The sequence below is a fragment of the Thamnophis sirtalis genome, unplaced genomic scaffold, assembly GCF_051295495.1.
Source record: "Thamnophis sirtalis isolate CommonGarterSnake01/CBP01778 unplaced genomic scaffold, rThaSir2_p1.2 scaffold_8, whole genome shotgun sequence".
Classification (NCBI taxonomy): Eukaryota; Metazoa; Chordata; class Lepidosauria; order Squamata; family Natricidae; genus Thamnophis; species Thamnophis sirtalis.
The window spans coordinates 45,259,158-45,276,651 of record NW_028261388.1 but is presented as its reverse complement, the minus strand read 5'-3'; the positions used below and the strand labels follow the sequence as shown (position 1 = coordinate 45,276,651).

The 17,494-nt window shown below is 35.3% G+C and overlaps 1 protein-coding gene across 3 annotated transcripts in view; it reads right to left on the bottom strand.

The window, feature by feature from the left end:
• Window positions 1–750: 750 nt before the first annotated feature.
• The window catches only part of USP25 (ubiquitin specific peptidase 25), a 73,268-nt gene continuing 56,524 nt past the window's right edge, over window positions 751–17,494 (bottom strand). For 2 of the 3 annotated variants that reach the window (XM_087721531.1, XM_087721532.1), the window contains 11 exons: window positions 16,660–16,888; window positions 15,793–15,987; window positions 15,291–15,418; window positions 12,817–12,930; window positions 10,791–10,886; window positions 6,274–6,452; window positions 5,350–5,428; window positions 4,909–4,988; window positions 3,163–3,286; window positions 2,628–2,823; window positions 751–1,358 (listed from right to left, as the gene is read on the bottom strand). In XM_087721531.1, coding sequence (XP_087577657.1) covers window positions 1,186–1,358; window positions 2,628–2,823; window positions 3,163–3,286; window positions 4,909–4,988; window positions 5,350–5,428; window positions 6,274–6,452; window positions 10,791–10,886; window positions 12,817–12,930; window positions 15,291–15,418; window positions 15,793–15,987; window positions 16,660–16,888 — 1,593 coding nt within the window. In that variant the 3' untranslated portion in view covers window positions 751–1,185. The remainder of the gene's footprint in view (window positions 1,359–2,627; window positions 2,824–3,162; window positions 3,287–4,908; window positions 4,989–5,349; window positions 5,429–6,273; window positions 6,453–10,790; window positions 10,887–12,816; window positions 12,931–15,290; window positions 15,419–15,792; window positions 15,988–16,659; window positions 16,889–17,494) is intronic. The other variant, XM_087721533.1, reaches the window with a different exon arrangement.

Sequence of the window (17,494 nt, the reverse complement as noted above, 5' to 3'; positions counted from 1 at the left end):
TTATAACTTTTCTTGCCACAGTTGTTAAGTGAATCACTGAAATTGTTAGTCACAGTTAATTCAATCAGGGTTCCCCATTGATTTTGCTGGTCAGAAAGTCCTAAAAAATGATCACATGACCCCAATATGAGTCAGATGCCAAGCATTTGAATCTTGATCATGTGACCAAAGGGATGTTGCAACGGTCATAAGTGTGAAAAGTGGTCCTAAGTCACTTTTTTCAATGCCTGTTCAATAAGTGAACAGTCTGAACAGTCACTAAATGAACTGTTGTTAAGTTGAGGACTACTTGTAATTCCTATTGCCTTTATTCTGCCTAGTGTCTGCTATCAAAGTCCTAAAGTTGTTTGTGCAGTGGTTGTTCTTCCAATTTAAAGAACTAAGAACGTGTGTCCTGCAAAGTCTATGAGAGTCAGATAAGCTAGGTAGGCAGGTAAGACCAATACCAGGATCGCTTATTAGTTTAGACAGCCACTTGGTTTTGGAAATGGAAGCCAATGACCACCAGAGAATTACAACTTGATAGGCTGAGGACATTGGAGTCTAAATGCCTGAACCTTTCTGTATGCTACGTATTTAAGTATAATTTAAACATCAACAATTTTCCAAGGATCTTATGCCTGCCTGCACTACTTATCATTATCAATATATCAATTATGCTATATACCATGTACAAAATGTAGGTTTATAATTCACAAATATAAATTTCTCATTTAAAAAAATATAATTCATTTGCAACCAAAGCAGCCATAAATAAAACTTTTTTATTCTTTGATGTAATTTACAAGCTACCAGGTATCATGTATTGTACACTGGTCACTTTAAAATTGATGGAGTCACAGAATAGTCCAGACCGAACAGAAAACTGTTCATGAAGTAAAAGATCTTAAGTTAAAAGTGAAATAATACTGTAACAGGTAAGTGGCAAAAAAGCAGGTTTGCCAAAATAAATCAGACTTGTAATGTTGCACAAATTCTGGCTGACTAGGAACTGAGTACCATGCGATTCTCAGTAATATTCTCTGCAGTCTGGCTAATTTCTGTACAATCCGCTTTCTTTTCTTACACTTATTAAAATGAAAGAGTTAAAAACTATAGCAGCAACAAGCAAATCCTGTGACAGGAAGGCAAGGATTAAGAATAAAAAACAGTTTATACAGTGTGCTTAAGGAAGGTCTTCCGTATTTATCTTCCATCAGCTGGAGTTCGGCTGAGGGACAACATGATTCGGGCAAAACGCTCACACAGTTCATTGGTAGAATAAGAAGGTAATTTCGGTGAGTCATTGAAGCTTTTAATTTCTGTAGAACAATCTAGCAATTTTGGCAGAAAATCTGTCAATTTTTCTTGTAAATTAGCTGTAAAGAAAAAAATGTAGGTTTGGAATTATTTTTCTCAATTATCAAGGAGCAAGCAAAACATCTTGTAAGATATCTCAGTGATGACTAATTCTAGCTAGTTATAAAACTGCTTCCTGTGACTGCAAATCCATATGGGTATCTCTGATGAGAATAATTATTGCATTATAAAGAGCAAGGTTAATAATAAGAACAAACTTTCCAGTGTCAGCCTATCCACTAAAGCTAATGGATCGTTCAATGGATCACCTCATGACAACTTAACAAGAGGTTTTAACAGTAAAACATGGTGTATGTCAAGTGTTATCATACAGAGTTTGTATCCTTACCAAATGTAAATAATACAATACATTAAATTTAATACCACATTTTTGGACTATAAGATGCATTGGAGTAAAAGATGCACCAAGAGGTAAAAAATATTTTAAAAGGTTTTGCCCTCCCTGGCCCCCAGGAGCACTCTATAGGCCTCCCAAACCCTCTGCACACCGTTTTTTGGGGGGGAAAAAGGGGGGGGGGCATGTAGATAGTTTGAGAGGCATGTAAAGTGCTCCTAGGGGCTGGGGAGGGCAAAAATGTGACACATGGGGGCTTTGGGGAAAAAAATGGGCATACAGAGGTCGTGGGAGGCCTGTAGAATGCTCCTGGCAGCTGAGGAGGGCAAAAAACAGAGCCAAAAAAGCCCCCTTTTTTGCAAAAAAAGAGGGGTGTGAAGAGGATGTGGGAGGTTGAAGAGTACTCTTGGGTCCTGGGAAGGGCAAAAACAGCCCTGTTTTTGTGAAAAACAGGCCTATTTTCCGCTCGTTTTGCCCTCCTGGCCCCTGGGAGCACTTTGCAGGCCTCCCAAACCTTCCATTTTTGCGAAAAACTGGATGCGTTGGGCAGGGTTTCGGGCCAAATATGGTGTATTCAGTGTAAGATGCACCCAGATTTTCACCCTCTTTTCTGGGGGGAAAAAGGTGCGTCTTATGTTCCAAAAAATACGGTAAGTATGTGTTTTGCTTTTTGGTCAACCTGACAGATTGTGCCTATTAATGGTAAAATATGTTAAATTTTTCATCATGACAACCCAATTTCTCTCCCCATTTCCAATACATTAACTTTAAGGATATATTAAAATCACTCCTACCTAAATAGAAATTCAAGATATTTTGCTTTGTATTCAAGTAATATGTGCAAATTCAAGAAATGCAATTTGTTCAAGCAAATTATAATCATATAATTTGTATATACTGTATATCTAAAAAGTTATATCCAGAGGGAACTTACGCTCCATTTCTTGTCCAAGGTATGAACACCACCTGTTTCTCATATCTTCCACAGCAACAATATCCTTTTCCTCCGTTTCATCCACCAGCAATAATGGTAGACAAGGGACGATAAGCTCATTCATAATTTCCAGGCCCTTATTTACCTGTTGATCATCTCCAGATTCAAACTGTGCAGCAGCACACTCATTTAGTTTCTTCATGCAATAAAAAACAACCACAACAGTAAATATTTATACTACTTCCAGAGAGATCCAATTTTTCAAATAGACATTTTTCCTCATGCAAAAGGTATAGAGTTAACTTCAGTATAAGTAATAAACAACTGTAACAAAAAACGCAAAACAGTCCAAATAACATACCAAACTAAATTTGAAAAGCCTAAAGTTGGCTCAATCCTCTCGTCTTAATAGCAAGATTGGTATTAAACTTCATACAATTATTGAGAGTGATTTTGAACTGATTATGATTTTATTAAAAAAAATAAAAATTATACCCTACTGGAATCATGGGAATCAAATATTAATTTTACTTACCAGCAAACATTCTCTTCTGTAATGGGATATCAGTTCTTCATCATGCCCCCTATACAAACCATTTGCTGATAGTTCTTTATTCTTGTGATATGCACATATTAGATATAACAAAGCTTCTTTAAAACTAGAAAACAAAAATATTTTCAAATGCCATTAAGATCATTTTTATAATAATGTATATACATTTGATGTATGCCATCATATAACCAATATTTATACATATACAAAACATTGGAATAAAACAACAACATTGCTTAAATCTTTATATTGGAAAGAAAAAGTACAGTGGGGCCATCCATCTAATCCATCCATCCATTCAATGCAGGGGTGATTTCCGGCTGCTGGTTTGCACAGGGATGCACTGTGCACACGCGCTTCATGCACACTACATGCACAGTACTAAAAAAAGTTTCTGCGCATGCACAGAAGCAAAAAACAAGATGGCAGCGCCTATGGTGCTGCCAAGAGAACTGGTTTGGGGGTGTGGCAGGCCGAGTTACTATCTACTCGGTCAAACCAGTAGGAATCCACCTCTGATCCAATGTATGAAAAGCTGGCATTGTATGTGGCGTTTTTAGGGAAAAGTCTGTGTTGTTTTAATATGCCAGATATTTTTCCTAGGCATTGTATAGAGTACCTATGCATTATGCAGAATGACAAGAACTATACAGGCAAAGTATGAAAAGGGAATCATGAAAAGGGTTAGGGTTGGTGTTGAAGGTGTATCTATTTAGTCAAGTACAACTCTTGGCAATTCTATGACCCAGATCACATTTCGTGATCTTGCACTATTTGAGTTTTTCTAACCCTAACCCTAACCCCCTTCATTGAAAACATGTATATGAAAATGAGAGAAGAATTGTAAAATAAAGAATAGAACTTTTTTATGAAAAGAGAGAGAAAAATATCAGTACCAATCTACTTATTGCAACAAGGAAGGCTAGAATGGCATTTTACCAGGAGAATTTTATACTTTGCTGGTTTGCCTTTTGGCATTTCATAGAATGCTTACGAAACATGTGAAATATTCATACTCCGAAGTTCTATTTTTGGCATTCTATAAAATGTCTAATTTCACACATTGACGGTAACATACAAAATTTCATCTATCATCTTTCTTTCTCTGTCTCCTAGTACCAGCACCTGAAATTATAGTTGGAAAACAATCAGTGTATGCCCATAGGAACAGTTTTGTATAAGGATACTTAAGTGTCTGAACCTTTTACATTTTCAATATTTGTGCATGACTTAAATGAGCTTTATTGTTTTATTATTTTACTATTTTTGTGAATAATAACTGAACATTGCTTCTGTCATAGGCTTCTCTACCCTTTTACATATTAATTTATCTTTTGGTTTGGGGTTCTGTTCCAATTTCTTTCACAAGCATTTTCTGTTTTGTTAGAAATAAAAAATATAGTTTAGAAAAAGAAAAATAGAAAAACAAGAAACAGAATCCACTGGTCATTGTTTATAGAAGAAATTAAAATTTGCCCGCTCTGGAATTGTACTCACTTATACATCCTCATCCTTTAAAGAATATAACTGATACACTGTCTACATTAGGAATCCTTCACCATTAAGATTAGTTGCAGTGGAGAAAAATCTGAAAACTTTGTACTATTTTATAAATTTTCTAAATTTAATACAGTATTTGTAATGTTTCAATATAATAATCTTTCCTTGGGGGTATACAGTAGCTTCAAATATATTGTATAACTTTAATAAGTGTTTGGATTCTCTTACTTCCTCTTTTGAAAATGTTCCAATCCCACCATGAGATATATTGTTGTCTCTCTGAAATTTATGTATTCTTGGTGCCACCACTGCACAGAAATGACAAAAAGAGAAATAAATATTAAATTCACTAATGTCACGTACTTAAGGCAAATCTGCAAAAACTCTGCAGCCATTCACATCAATGAGAAAAACCAATAGTTTTTAAAAGTACAATACATTTTACTGACTTGATTTTTTAAAATATGTTTTCCACTCCTTTTTAATTCCTGTTTTACACATAAAAATAACTGCAAGAAGTTTAAAATTAAAACCAGGTAGTTCTAGCCACTAGTTTTATAAAAATGTCCAACAATTGGTTATAAATTAATTGTGGCTGTATTGAAGCTTTTGTCTATTCTGTAGATTAAAATACAATTTACTAAACAAGTTTCAAAGCAGAAGCCTAACCTCATAATCTTCCATGTTGACTTCATCTGGTTTTATCATTTGAAGTTTGGCTTGAGCCACTTTCATCACATTACGGCACCTTAGGAAGTAAAAGAAAATGAATTAATGAAGATAATATTAGTCATGCTTCAGAGCAACAAACATAATTGTAACATTCCAGGCAAAGAATTCATAGCTTTGGTTTCAGATATATCTGCTATCCCCTACATTTATTTTACAATAACATCAACCTATTTACAGGGGTGGTGCCATGGTGAAGTATTACAGACTGACTGAGTCTGCCCACTGCCAGGAGTTTGATCCTAACCAGTTCAAGGTTGATTCAGCTTTCCATCTTTCCAAGGTCAGTAAAATGAGGACCCAGATTGTTGGGGGAAATATGCTGACTCTGTAAACCACTTAGAAGTTCTGTAAAGCACTATGAAACAGTATATAAGTTTAAGTGCTATTGCTATTGCGAGCAAGGGTGTATTTTGGTGTGTGAAAGGGTCAGCTTGACTTTTACATCTATACTAAGTTAAACACAATGTAGTGTCACAAGGTGGGTCTACAGTTGCAGTATGACATAGTTTTTCTTAAAGTTTTGAGTATTACTGAAAATGAAACAATAGTTCTTTCAAACAAGAATACATATGACTTCATATATATTTCATATATATTCCTAGGGTGTGGATGGAATGTTCAACATATAAAACATATTAATAATACACTTTATTTCACTAACATTTAGCATAAATAAAACATTAACTACATTCAAATTTGGTAATGGAATAGTCTGGATCAATATGAATTAGAAAAAATAACTTTTTTTTACAGAATATTTTTTTTAAAGCTGATCCATTTAAACCAATGATACTTACAGTTCTTTACTCCTTAAGAATCTTTGTTTAAATTTTTTTGATGCAAGCCTGCTTACAAAATTACCTTTCATCAAAGCTTAAATTGTGATCTGCAAACTGCTCCAACAATGTTCGCTCAATTATTTTCTTTGGGGCCTGATTCTGGATGAAGTATACAATTGCATGATGCAAACGATAATCACGCTCAGGTGGTGTGTCTTCTTGGGCCAGTTTGAGTAATCTTGCATATTCAAATTTTATTGCCTTAATACAAAATGAAAGTGGATGTTATTGAACTGTCCATTTTCAAAACTAAAGATCTTATTGTATTAAAACATATGGGCCATAGGCATATTAAAATTATATATAAATGTTAAAAATAACAAACAGGTTGAATTGTGTGATTGAACAACCTTTAAAATATAGACTGCAATTAGCATTTCTTTAGAAATAATGTTGGATTACAAATTTTGTTTTTGTGTTAACGTATAACAAAAATCTATTTAAATTAAATCTATTTTTTTATTTCTAAGTAAAATGAATTTTTAAAAAAATAAGAAAGCATAGTATCAGACCAATGTTTTATACTACACTGCATAGTCGAAACATTTAATCAAATTTAGTTCTATATTAGCACTGGACTGCATCCAAACAGTGTTTAATAAATATGCATCTGCTAGAGTACAATTAACAAGTTACAATACATACAATCTTTATACACAAAGCATAGAAAAGAACTGAAGTATTTTTAAACAAATGAAAAATAAACAGATTCATTAAGAATGTGCTGTCATTGTCTCCTATACAGTCATATACAACACTAATACAATTAAAAATACGACACATAGACATAAAACAAAAACGTAATATATCATTGAATCAATACAATTTGAAATACGCATCTGGAATCTTATTTGTTTAGGAATATAGCTCAGTTTCATAACATATATATTTATAATGAAGATAATGTGATCATTTCCATGCAGATTTGCTAAGCTATGTTTTAACTGAAAAGCAAGTGTGTTTTGGATTTATATGGTAGGCTAAAACAAGTTTATAAGTATACATATGATTCTTTTATCACTCCTTTGTGCTGCTATGCAAATATCAAGGAAGATCTTAATTATTTCTGTTTCACATTAAAGCTGAACCAGGAAATGACTGTTAACAGTTTTGGAACTACGCTTGATATAATGCATCTATTTATTATATTTTGAGTTAAATATACTCAGATTTTAGTAAAAAAAATAAACAAACATGTAATAATATAAAATGCACGTGTAAGAGAAAAGCTGTGAAATGCTTCAGAGATATATCATTAATCTTTATTACACATACTATCTTCTGGAGTAGAAACAAGCAAATAAAGAAAATTTCTTGCATTATGGGAATAATCCATATTCCATCAGCTCCAATCAGCTTTCATTGTCATTTTATTTACACATGTAACTTTTCTGAGGTCGTATCTCTTAGGGATTCATAATCTTTCCTTTTATTAATTTCTTCAGCTATCTCTAATGCAAATTTCTTTATTTAGCTTCCATAATTAGAACAAGAATATGAATTCCATACCATGTTACAGGAAGATTGAATTCATTGATCTTCCACTTTAAGATAAATTTAGAATAAATTTTACACTTAACTTTTAGAATGATCCAAACCAGTGGTTCTCAACCTTCCCAATGCCGCGACCCTTTAATACAGTTCCTCATGTTGTGGTGACCCCCAACCATAGGAACCAGTGTCTCGATTCCTAAGACCATCGAAAATATGTGTTTTCTCATGGCCTTAGGCCGGGGTCTGCAATCTTAAACACTCAAAGAGCCACTTGGGCTCATTTCCCAGAGAAAACAACGGGAGCCACAAAATCTGAGTCGGCATGGCCAACTCGATGTTACTCACTCCCACCAAGTCACCTGACTCCCCTCTAGCCATGGCTTCCCAGGTTTTGTGGCTGTTTTCTTTTCTATGGGAAATACACACACACACACATTTCTCCCTCTGCCCTTCTCTCTTTCTCCCTCTCCCATCTCTCTCTTTCTCCCTCTCTCTCTATCTCCCTCTCTCCCCAATCTCTTTACCTGTTTCTCCCACCTCCATTTCTCTCATTTACCTCTCCCATTTCTTTTTCTCTCTCCCTCCCTCCCTCCCTCTCATCTCTTTCTCTCTCCATTTCTCTCTTTCACTATCTCCCTTCCTCTCCCTCTCATTTCTCTCCCGCCCTCTTCCCATCTCTTTCTCCCTCTCTCCCTCCCGGCTATCTCTCCCTTCTTCTCCCCATCTCTTTCTTTCTCCCTCTCTCTCCCTTCTCTGTCTCTCTCTCCCTGCTGAGGAACAATCGCCAGCCATGGTGGAAGCCTCCCTTCAGGTGGCTTCCTCTCCCTCTCACAATCCCCCAGCCTTGCTGTGTCATCCCTCCCCCTCACATGAGAGGAGGAGGAGAGGGAGGAGGAGGAGGGTCACCAGAGCCTTAGTGAAGAAGCGAAGCAGCCCTGTACCTCACTTTGCACCACATTCGCCCATTAGGCAGCCTTCTCTTTCTGCAACTTCAAGTTTGAGCTTGTGCCATCCGCTCTCAGCCAAAGACATGGAGGACACAGCAAGGTCATGGCTGAAGCCTTAGTGCAGGAGAGAAGCCACATCCTTTTGTGCTCTGTTAAGACCCTTCTTAAGCAAACAGCCAGCCGCCCCGCACACACCTTTGCTGCGCTTTGGAGCTCGCTTTTGGGGGGGTCTCCTCATGTGTGCCCACCCTCCCAGCCCCACCACAGCTGGTCAGGGGGTTGTGAGAGGAGGAAGAGGGGGTCACACAAGAGGAAGTCTCGGCCAGGAAACGGGGGACGGACGGGAAGGAGCACCGCTTCCCGCCGCTGCCTCAAACCAGGTGAGGAGGCGGAGGGTTGGCAGGGCACATGGGAAAGTGTGCAAGGGGCGCAGGACGGGCACCAAAGTGAGCTGGCGGGTCACTGGGGAGCCCAAGATGCGGAGCAGTGCTTCGAGGTTCTGACGCTCCAGGCCCGATGGAAAGCAGAGCACCGCGGCCAGACGATCCGGTGAGATGGGCAGGGGCTGCTGGGCAGCTCTCCCTCCGCCTGTTCCCATGGCGACCACTTCCTGAGCTCCACTGAGCTGCCTCATCTGTAATACTCCAGGTCCCGCTTGTAGTGCCGGTTGAAGAAGTAGGGCTTGGTGCTGAGGGCACACACGCCTGGGTGGTCGCGGATGAACTCCAGCATGGTGCAGGTGCCTCCCATGTTGACACCCCCAATCAGCGCATGCGGGAGCCTTTTGGCCACTGCTGCCTTGGCCTGGTTGATCCCACCGCCCCTATCGCCCACCGGCCAGCCAAGGGGCGGAAGGTGGGTAGGCGCGTCACTTCTGCAGAAGTTTCTTTGGGCAGTGGGCACTGTCAGGGGGTGGCTGGGGGAGTGCAGCAGAGGAGTAGCAGGCTGTAGCAGAGGCAGGTGCCCGAGAGCGAGGGCAACACGCCCAGCAGAAGCACCCAGCAGCGTTGCAGCTGCCGCCTCTGCCAGTCGAGCGCCATGGCTCCATTTTCAGCCCCCCGACCGGCACCAATGCGGGGTCAGGGTGTGCGGGTTGTGAAAGAGCCACACTCAGGACTCTTAGGCGAAAGGGTTGGTTGACCCCCCAAAGGGGTCACGACCCACAGGTTGAGAACCGCTGATCTAAATCCACATCAATTTTGGGATCAAAACTGTATGTTTTGCATTTTACATATATGTGTTTTTATGTTTGCTATCAGCAGAAAGAAGAAGAGAAAAAAATCTTATCAGTTGTTATGTGTGCTAGGATGCATAATTTAATTCAAGCAATAAAGACTGATATATCTGTTAATCTATTGACAGATCTATGTGCTTAATAAAAAAAATAGAGAAAAGAAAAGGGAGTCACCAATTCAACTGTTGTAACTGTAAAATTATTGCAAAAGGCAGGTTTAGGCAATTATAATAGAAAGCAAGTCTGTGGCTGGTTATGTTTAAAACACTTAACTTTATAGCCATAAAGTGAGTCACCAATTCAACTGTTGTAACTGTAAAATTATTGCAAAAGGCAGGTTTAGGCAATTATAATAGAAAGCAAGTCTGTGGCTGGTTATGTTTAAAACACTTAACTTTATAGCCATAATTATTGTTTCTCCTAGTAAGTAAATGCACTAATATCATATGCAATTTCATCAATTTTCTGTGCGTGCATTACTAGATAACCACCAAACCCTTCATTTTTCTCATTTAGGAAATGTATTTGCAACCTACTTTCTTAATGACTCTAAAAGATTAAAAACAGTATTAAAAAATATTAAAAACAAACCCCTATTACTTAAATCATTGTTGTTAGTACTTAATATCTGAATTAGTGTACTAATTCTTAAGCATGTATCCACTTTCTGAAATTTGTACTGAAGTTTACAATTTTACTAATTTCAAGGAAAAGTAAAAACTGCATTAAGTTATAAAAATACTACCAAGTACGGATGATGAAATTTCAACAAAAAACATTTAAATGTAAACAAACTAAAAATTCAAAGACAAATTAAAGTACAAAAACAGTCAGAAAAGGAAAAATTGAAAGTATTGATTGTACCTGAAAGAACCCTGCTTCTGGCCCACACCTGTCATATATATGCGTGGCTTTACCTATAGCCATTATAATACCTTGCATGTTCGGGGTCAGCATAACCTGTCACAGGAGATTCATATATGTATATATTGAGCAATGAAAAATATAAATTCAAGTCAGTATGTGCCTTCACAGACTCATGTCATATAGCAACTGCATGCACAAACTGCAGTGGCAAATGTTTAGATTTTGCTTCAGTGGTTTAAATATAGTAGATTATATCACTTTAATTAGCTGATCTAAATTTATGTCTGAACTAACCTCAAGCATTTAAAAATATATTTATCATTTCATGCACATGCAAATGGTTTTGTAAAGGGAAGTAAATTTTACTACAACGAGCAACGAGGCACAGTGATTTTGTTACAACTAGAATTTATATCTATATTTCTCAAAAATAATATATAAAGAATTACTAACTGTCCAAGATATTCAAACTTTCTCCAACCTTCATAAAATAAGATACAGAATGTAATGAGGGATTGTGTTTGTGTATTAAATGTGCATAAATCAATCATTTTTCCTCTCTTTGATATGTGTGGCTGATTGGTATGTATTTCAATTGTGTAAACCATGTGTAAATGTTTTATTTTCCTCTTTCAAGCCTTCCAATGGGAAAACTAACTTAGTATTTCACAATCAAAAGCATCATGGTTTCTGTTTTAAGTTCTATTTCTGGAATTTCTTTTTTATTTGTTGCATTTTCCTCATTTTATTCCAGGTGTTCAAAGTGGCTTACCAGTCTATCTGCCTTTATTGAAATGCCATTTGGACAATCCCCAGAAGGAAGTTCCGCTAAATGAAAATAATGGAAAATAATGGACCTAAAGGTACCCATAGGGTTTTCACAGGCGAGAATGCATTTGGGTGTAGGTTACTCTACCAGTAATATATAAGCTTCAAGGTGAGGATCTATGGAAAGTTAGATGTCCCTGTGAGCATCTCCATGAGCGGGAACTGAACTGTGTTGATTACTTCCATAATCAAAACTGTGTACCCTTTATGGTCACCTTAACCCCCCAAAGCCTCATTTTCTTAAATACTTTTGGATGTACTGTATACAATTAATATATAATATAAGAGAGATCCTGAAAATTCCAGGAAAGAATAAAGAAACCTGGTGAGTTTCCTTGTTCTGAGAATTAAGTAAAGGGGAAAAAAAAACCTCACTATCTTAAAACATCATCAACAAACAACATCAACAAGAATGATGTTGATGTTGATACCATTATCTTAAAGGATTTTGATTTACCAAGAGAAAGGTTAAAAAGCTTATGATTTAATAAGATTTTAAATGGATAAAAGAACACTCATTTTTAACTATATGGTCGCTAAAGCTTGTGTATACAGAAACTCTAAATATTCTGAGTAAAATTTTGGAGGATGGTAACACATTACTTGACAAAGAGATCACTTTTTTGGCATATTCTAATGTGACTGGTGTATGACTTAAAAGTGGCCCTTCTTGTATACAATAACAGAGTATGATTCTTAAAGCATAGGCTGAAGTTTAATTTTTGTATCAAAACTGGCTATGCACTTTTTAGCTTTCATAACTAAAGCTTTATCTTTGAATGTATTATGTCCTGAGTTCTTTATTGTTTTATTTTTTATATCTCAAAAGATATAGGTGAGAAATATTTAGATAACAGTAATGCTTAACTGTGAATTTGTGGCTTGTATATTTAAATATTGTGAGGACACACCTTTTACCTGATTTATAATATCATAAACACAATTTGCAAGTTTTAAATGTATACATCTGGATGATCTAAGTTTAATTTTATATCATGCAAATAAATGTGCCATTAGAAACAAAGCAGCAGCAGTTTCTGGTTTGGTCAATATCAATAAACAAACTGAATTTAAGTTTGTTAAAAAGCAAAAGCTAGTTAACTTCTATCATGTGCAAGCATGCCAAAGGTTTTTCAGGCACCTATGTACAGCACATGAAAGATGTAATAGTTTGTGACCAAGTTGAAGATGATACCTCATCATCATACCCCCCTTCCTCTGACTCAACCACGTAAGTCCCTATATCAGGAATCGTCACTTCTACAACTTTTTGATTTGGAGCTGTTCCAATTGGGTCATTATGAGAATTCTGTAGATTAAAAATATAAATGAAAACAAAAATCAATTTGATAATAGATTTATCAAATTATCAGATAAACTGCAATTGCAGTGAAGATGTTATCAGTCTTATTCTGTATTTAATTTTTAATTATTTGGTTTTATCAGGGAGTTATAAATGTATAAAATATTTTTAAAAGCCCACAACATCTAAAAGGATACAAAACGTTTTTGGGGAAAGATTTAGCAAAGAAGTAATGGACATATTTCATACACATGGATTTTCAAGGGCAGAGATGGGATAAATATGTTAGTTGTGGGTTTATCCCAGTTTTTGTGAGTTATTCTTTAAAATGACAAAAAACCAATCACATTTATTTTACAGTTTTAACTTTATTAATTTTTTGCTGTCAAAGATGTTGTTTAACTTTTTTCCTTTCAGAGTACTCATTTAAGAATGCATAGTTTAAAATGGAAATGCTTATAAACAGAAATATGCCCACTTATCATTAATATACTGTATGTATGTAGTATATGTACTTCATATTCAGAGTACAAGCAATATACAGTAGCTTTGTTTCCCTCTTTCTTAACTGTTTATGAAATAGAATAATTAATTGCTGTTGTTCAGTATTAAGTCATGTCCAATTCTTTGCAACACGGATCATATCATGCCAGACTCCATTGTCAGAATCATCAATAGGTAACCCTAAATAAATTATGCTATATCATTAGTAATAACGAACAGGCCTGCTTATTGTAATCCATATGAATGTTAACATTTTTTAATGTATGAAGACCTCCAAGGCCCCTTCCAACTCTGTCATTCTCTTATGTTCCTGTTCAATTGTATGCTATTTATTACTTCATTTTATAAACTGCTCTATTTCCAGATGCTCTGAGCATTCTTTGTATCAATAGTAAGAATAAAAACATATTTAATATAGTCAAATAAAACTCCATGTTCATTTTCATTTATATTTAGTTTGTAATTTCTTATTTGAAAGTACATATAAGCTTTTGTTATGATACTGAATTAAAAAATGTTACTCAAATTTCCTTATTAATTTTGATCTGTCCTTATCTATAGTTCCTGAATACCTTCCCCTTTGGAACAACTTCCTCCAGTACTTCTTCCTTTGAAGCATAAGATTAGTTTTAAAATGAAGTAATGTGAAATCATTTTAAATGTAAATTTCAAAGAAACTGGTACCTTGTCATTTAGGCATTTAAACCTATAAATTGATATTAGTAAGAATATAAATCCAAGAATATAACATTTTTCTGTTTCAACATATAAGACTTTGACTTCAAGTGCATCAGCATCTGCAACAAGGTCATGCCAGTTCAAGTTATGCTCAAATTTCATTTTTTGGTGGCATTTTGGCTACTTCAGGAAAATAGCCAAATACAGGTGATTTTATACAGCATTTTTTTCATCTTATGAGACAACAAGTTTAATATTTCTTTTCACTCATGCAAGGCACTTGTTAGCATACTAATATGCTATATCAAAAATCCTTTCTTTTTGTGTCAATTTAATGCTTATCGCCAGTGCTTTGGGAAAAAATACTCATGTGCTCAGGGTTCTTGTGAAGAAACTGAATCAGTGGCACACGTGCTTTTGTGCAGTCATTCTTCTCTAATCTTGGCACAGTAGCCTCTCCTAATTAAGTACTAGCTCTGAACTTGCTATTGGACTACAGCTCTGAGTTAATGAAGATGGCAAGATTTTTTTTCTGTCAGCACAGTTACTTTGCAGCTGACCAACTGTAAAATTGTTTCTAGATGTTTCTGGATGTAACATCCAAGGACATGATTTTATTATTTCTAGAATGATTATTTCTAAACTATATCTACTTGCCTGAACTTTCCATTTGAAAATTAGTTCACATAAATTATTACTATGCAGTAACAGATAGAAATATATATTTTGTTGTAACTTATAATAAAATCATCACTTTTCTAGTTATTTTCCTGTGATCTTGAACAGTAGAAACAACTTTGTACTTGGATATGAATCCAAGTAATGCAGAGGGCATTGTAATAAACATTAATCTCATACTTTTCCTAATTCTTTTGCCTATGTGCCAATTTTCAATGTCATCTGCCAAAAAGGACAGTTATTTTTACTTGTTAATAGGATACAAGCACCTAGTCTCATCAAGAAAATTTTGCGAAGAAAATAGTTTTTCCTTGGTACATTTTCAAAAAAATCAAGAAATAAATAAATTCAAAGCTTGCCATAATGTGACTTAATTAGCCAATAAACACCTCTCTGAGAGGGCAGAAAATCAAACAGAAACGGTTACATAAGTGTACTAAAACAGAGCTAGTGGGATTGTTTTAATGTAAGCCAAAATTTAAAAATCCATATATTAAGGATCTCACCATGTGCATAATAGTTTCAGGATTCTTATCTTCTTGTTCAGTAAATGCTTTTGTGATTGCTCGTATAGAGTCTTCTTTCAACTGTTTTGAGAAATCAGCTGTTGAGGGTTGTTCCAAATACTCTGGTTCTTCTCCCATTATTTTTGGGGGACAAAAAGGAAAAGTCTATTATAAATATGTTAGCCTGGTATCTATTTGGGACTTGATTAAGCTAACAGCAAAAAGAAATATGCTGGCACATTCTATTAGTATTAGCTGCTTTTTGGCATAGGTAGAGATAAGGAAATATATATATCAAGTATATCAAGTATAGATGGAGCACTCTTGTTCTTGGGCATTCAAGGCACAGCAGGTTATGTTTGCTACTGTAGTGTGACAGAAGATTCACACTTTTCAATTAAATTGTTTTTCAATTAAATTATATATGTTATATTAAAGGTGGAAAAAAGATTCACACTTTACTAGAAGAAAAAAGCATTGAAAAATGGCTTTCTTTACAAACCTTGGGCAGTAGATGACATAGGCACCCTGGGAACAGGGGATATTTTTTCTTGTTGAGCTTTCAAAGAAAGCTGTGCATCCCATTCTTCTAACTCTTTTTCAAAACGTTTATTGTCTTCTTTAACAAAATCTCTTAAATCAGGAGGTAATGTATCCAATCCAAAAATCATATGCCCAGTGTCCTTGTTAAATTCTTCTATAAGAGATAAAGGTATAAGGTCATTTAGAATATCAAATATTTATGAATTTCGTCTATAGGTGACAGTTCAGACTTTATGTTAATGGGAGACTAAAGCTTTATTTAGTCTTTTTTTAAAAAAGAACTTGGTTATTTTTTAATATTATTCTTTATTTTGTTCCATCTATGCAATGGTTTGCAGGTGGGTTAGTCAACTGTTGTGAGAAGGGTCAAACACCCTTCTTATTCATCACCATCAGTGCTTTGAAAAGCTTTAGATGAACAATTTTTCAGCAAGAATTTTACCAGAATTCAGCTGGGTAGTTTCTAAAGTATATATGTGGGTAACTCTACTTTTAGAGAACTGTATCGAAAGGGACTGAAGAAAATGGAAGCAATGCAATACACAGGGCACTTCTCTCCTGCCTTCCTCTATAGCTCACAATGTATCATACACGTACATACCTGCTTTACAGGGTTCTTTTCAATGAAAACTCTTTTACAGAGCCCTTTATTTACAATTCAGCAATACCAAACTGAATCACAACAAAAAATTTAAACAGGCATATTCAGATTAAACTATAGTTTACTTGCCTCTCTAGGTCTCAAGCAATATTAAATAGTGATGTTTAGTAATATGAATATTGTAATATGTTATTCACATACAGGGAGCAACACATTATATATTACCTTGTATAAAAAGTGGTTCTTTATCATTGATATACATTAAACAATAAGCACTTGCATTCCTATAACCACCAAATGAGTCACGCTCAAGCTCTTCCCAAGTAGATTTTGTCACAGAAATATCATTGTACTTCATCCACCTCTGTTGATAACTGTCAAAAATATATGCCCAATAATGTCCTGCATTAGCCTGGCCTTCATGAACTAACACCGCATGTAACCGATAAGGAACCTAAATCAAATAAAATCAAGATATGATGGATAAGCAACTCTGTCATAATAAAAATACAATAATGTTTTTCTTTTCCTGCTCATGCAAAGCTGTGCAACTACATTCTGGCAATAGTGATGTTTCTACTGTAGACTTTCCAGGTAAATTTTGCTCCTGCCATACAGAACATTGCATATCCCTTTGAACTTATATACTGATTATGAATGGCTGAAACAAGCAATATAAAACACATGAATGAGGTATTAACTATATCTGATAAAAAAATGTCCCATGCATTTTATTTCACTCACCAATACCTGAAGGATTTCACAAGTATTGACCACTGTCATGTTTAAACAGGGTATTAATATCTAGTTTATTTATGTTCCAGTTTGAAACTGCGTAAGAATTTAGCAGACTGCGTATAAGCAACATGATTCTTGGGAGAATAAATGATACATTCTGTACTTTTGTTGGTAATTAGATTTACTGCTTTCTTAAAATATCAGCTTATAACTGTTTTATATCCACAGAAGTTCAAATTATGAATGGATGAGCTAAAATAAATTACATAATGATTGTTACACAAACTGCAACTGTAAGAATCATTCTTATCTTCTGAAAAAT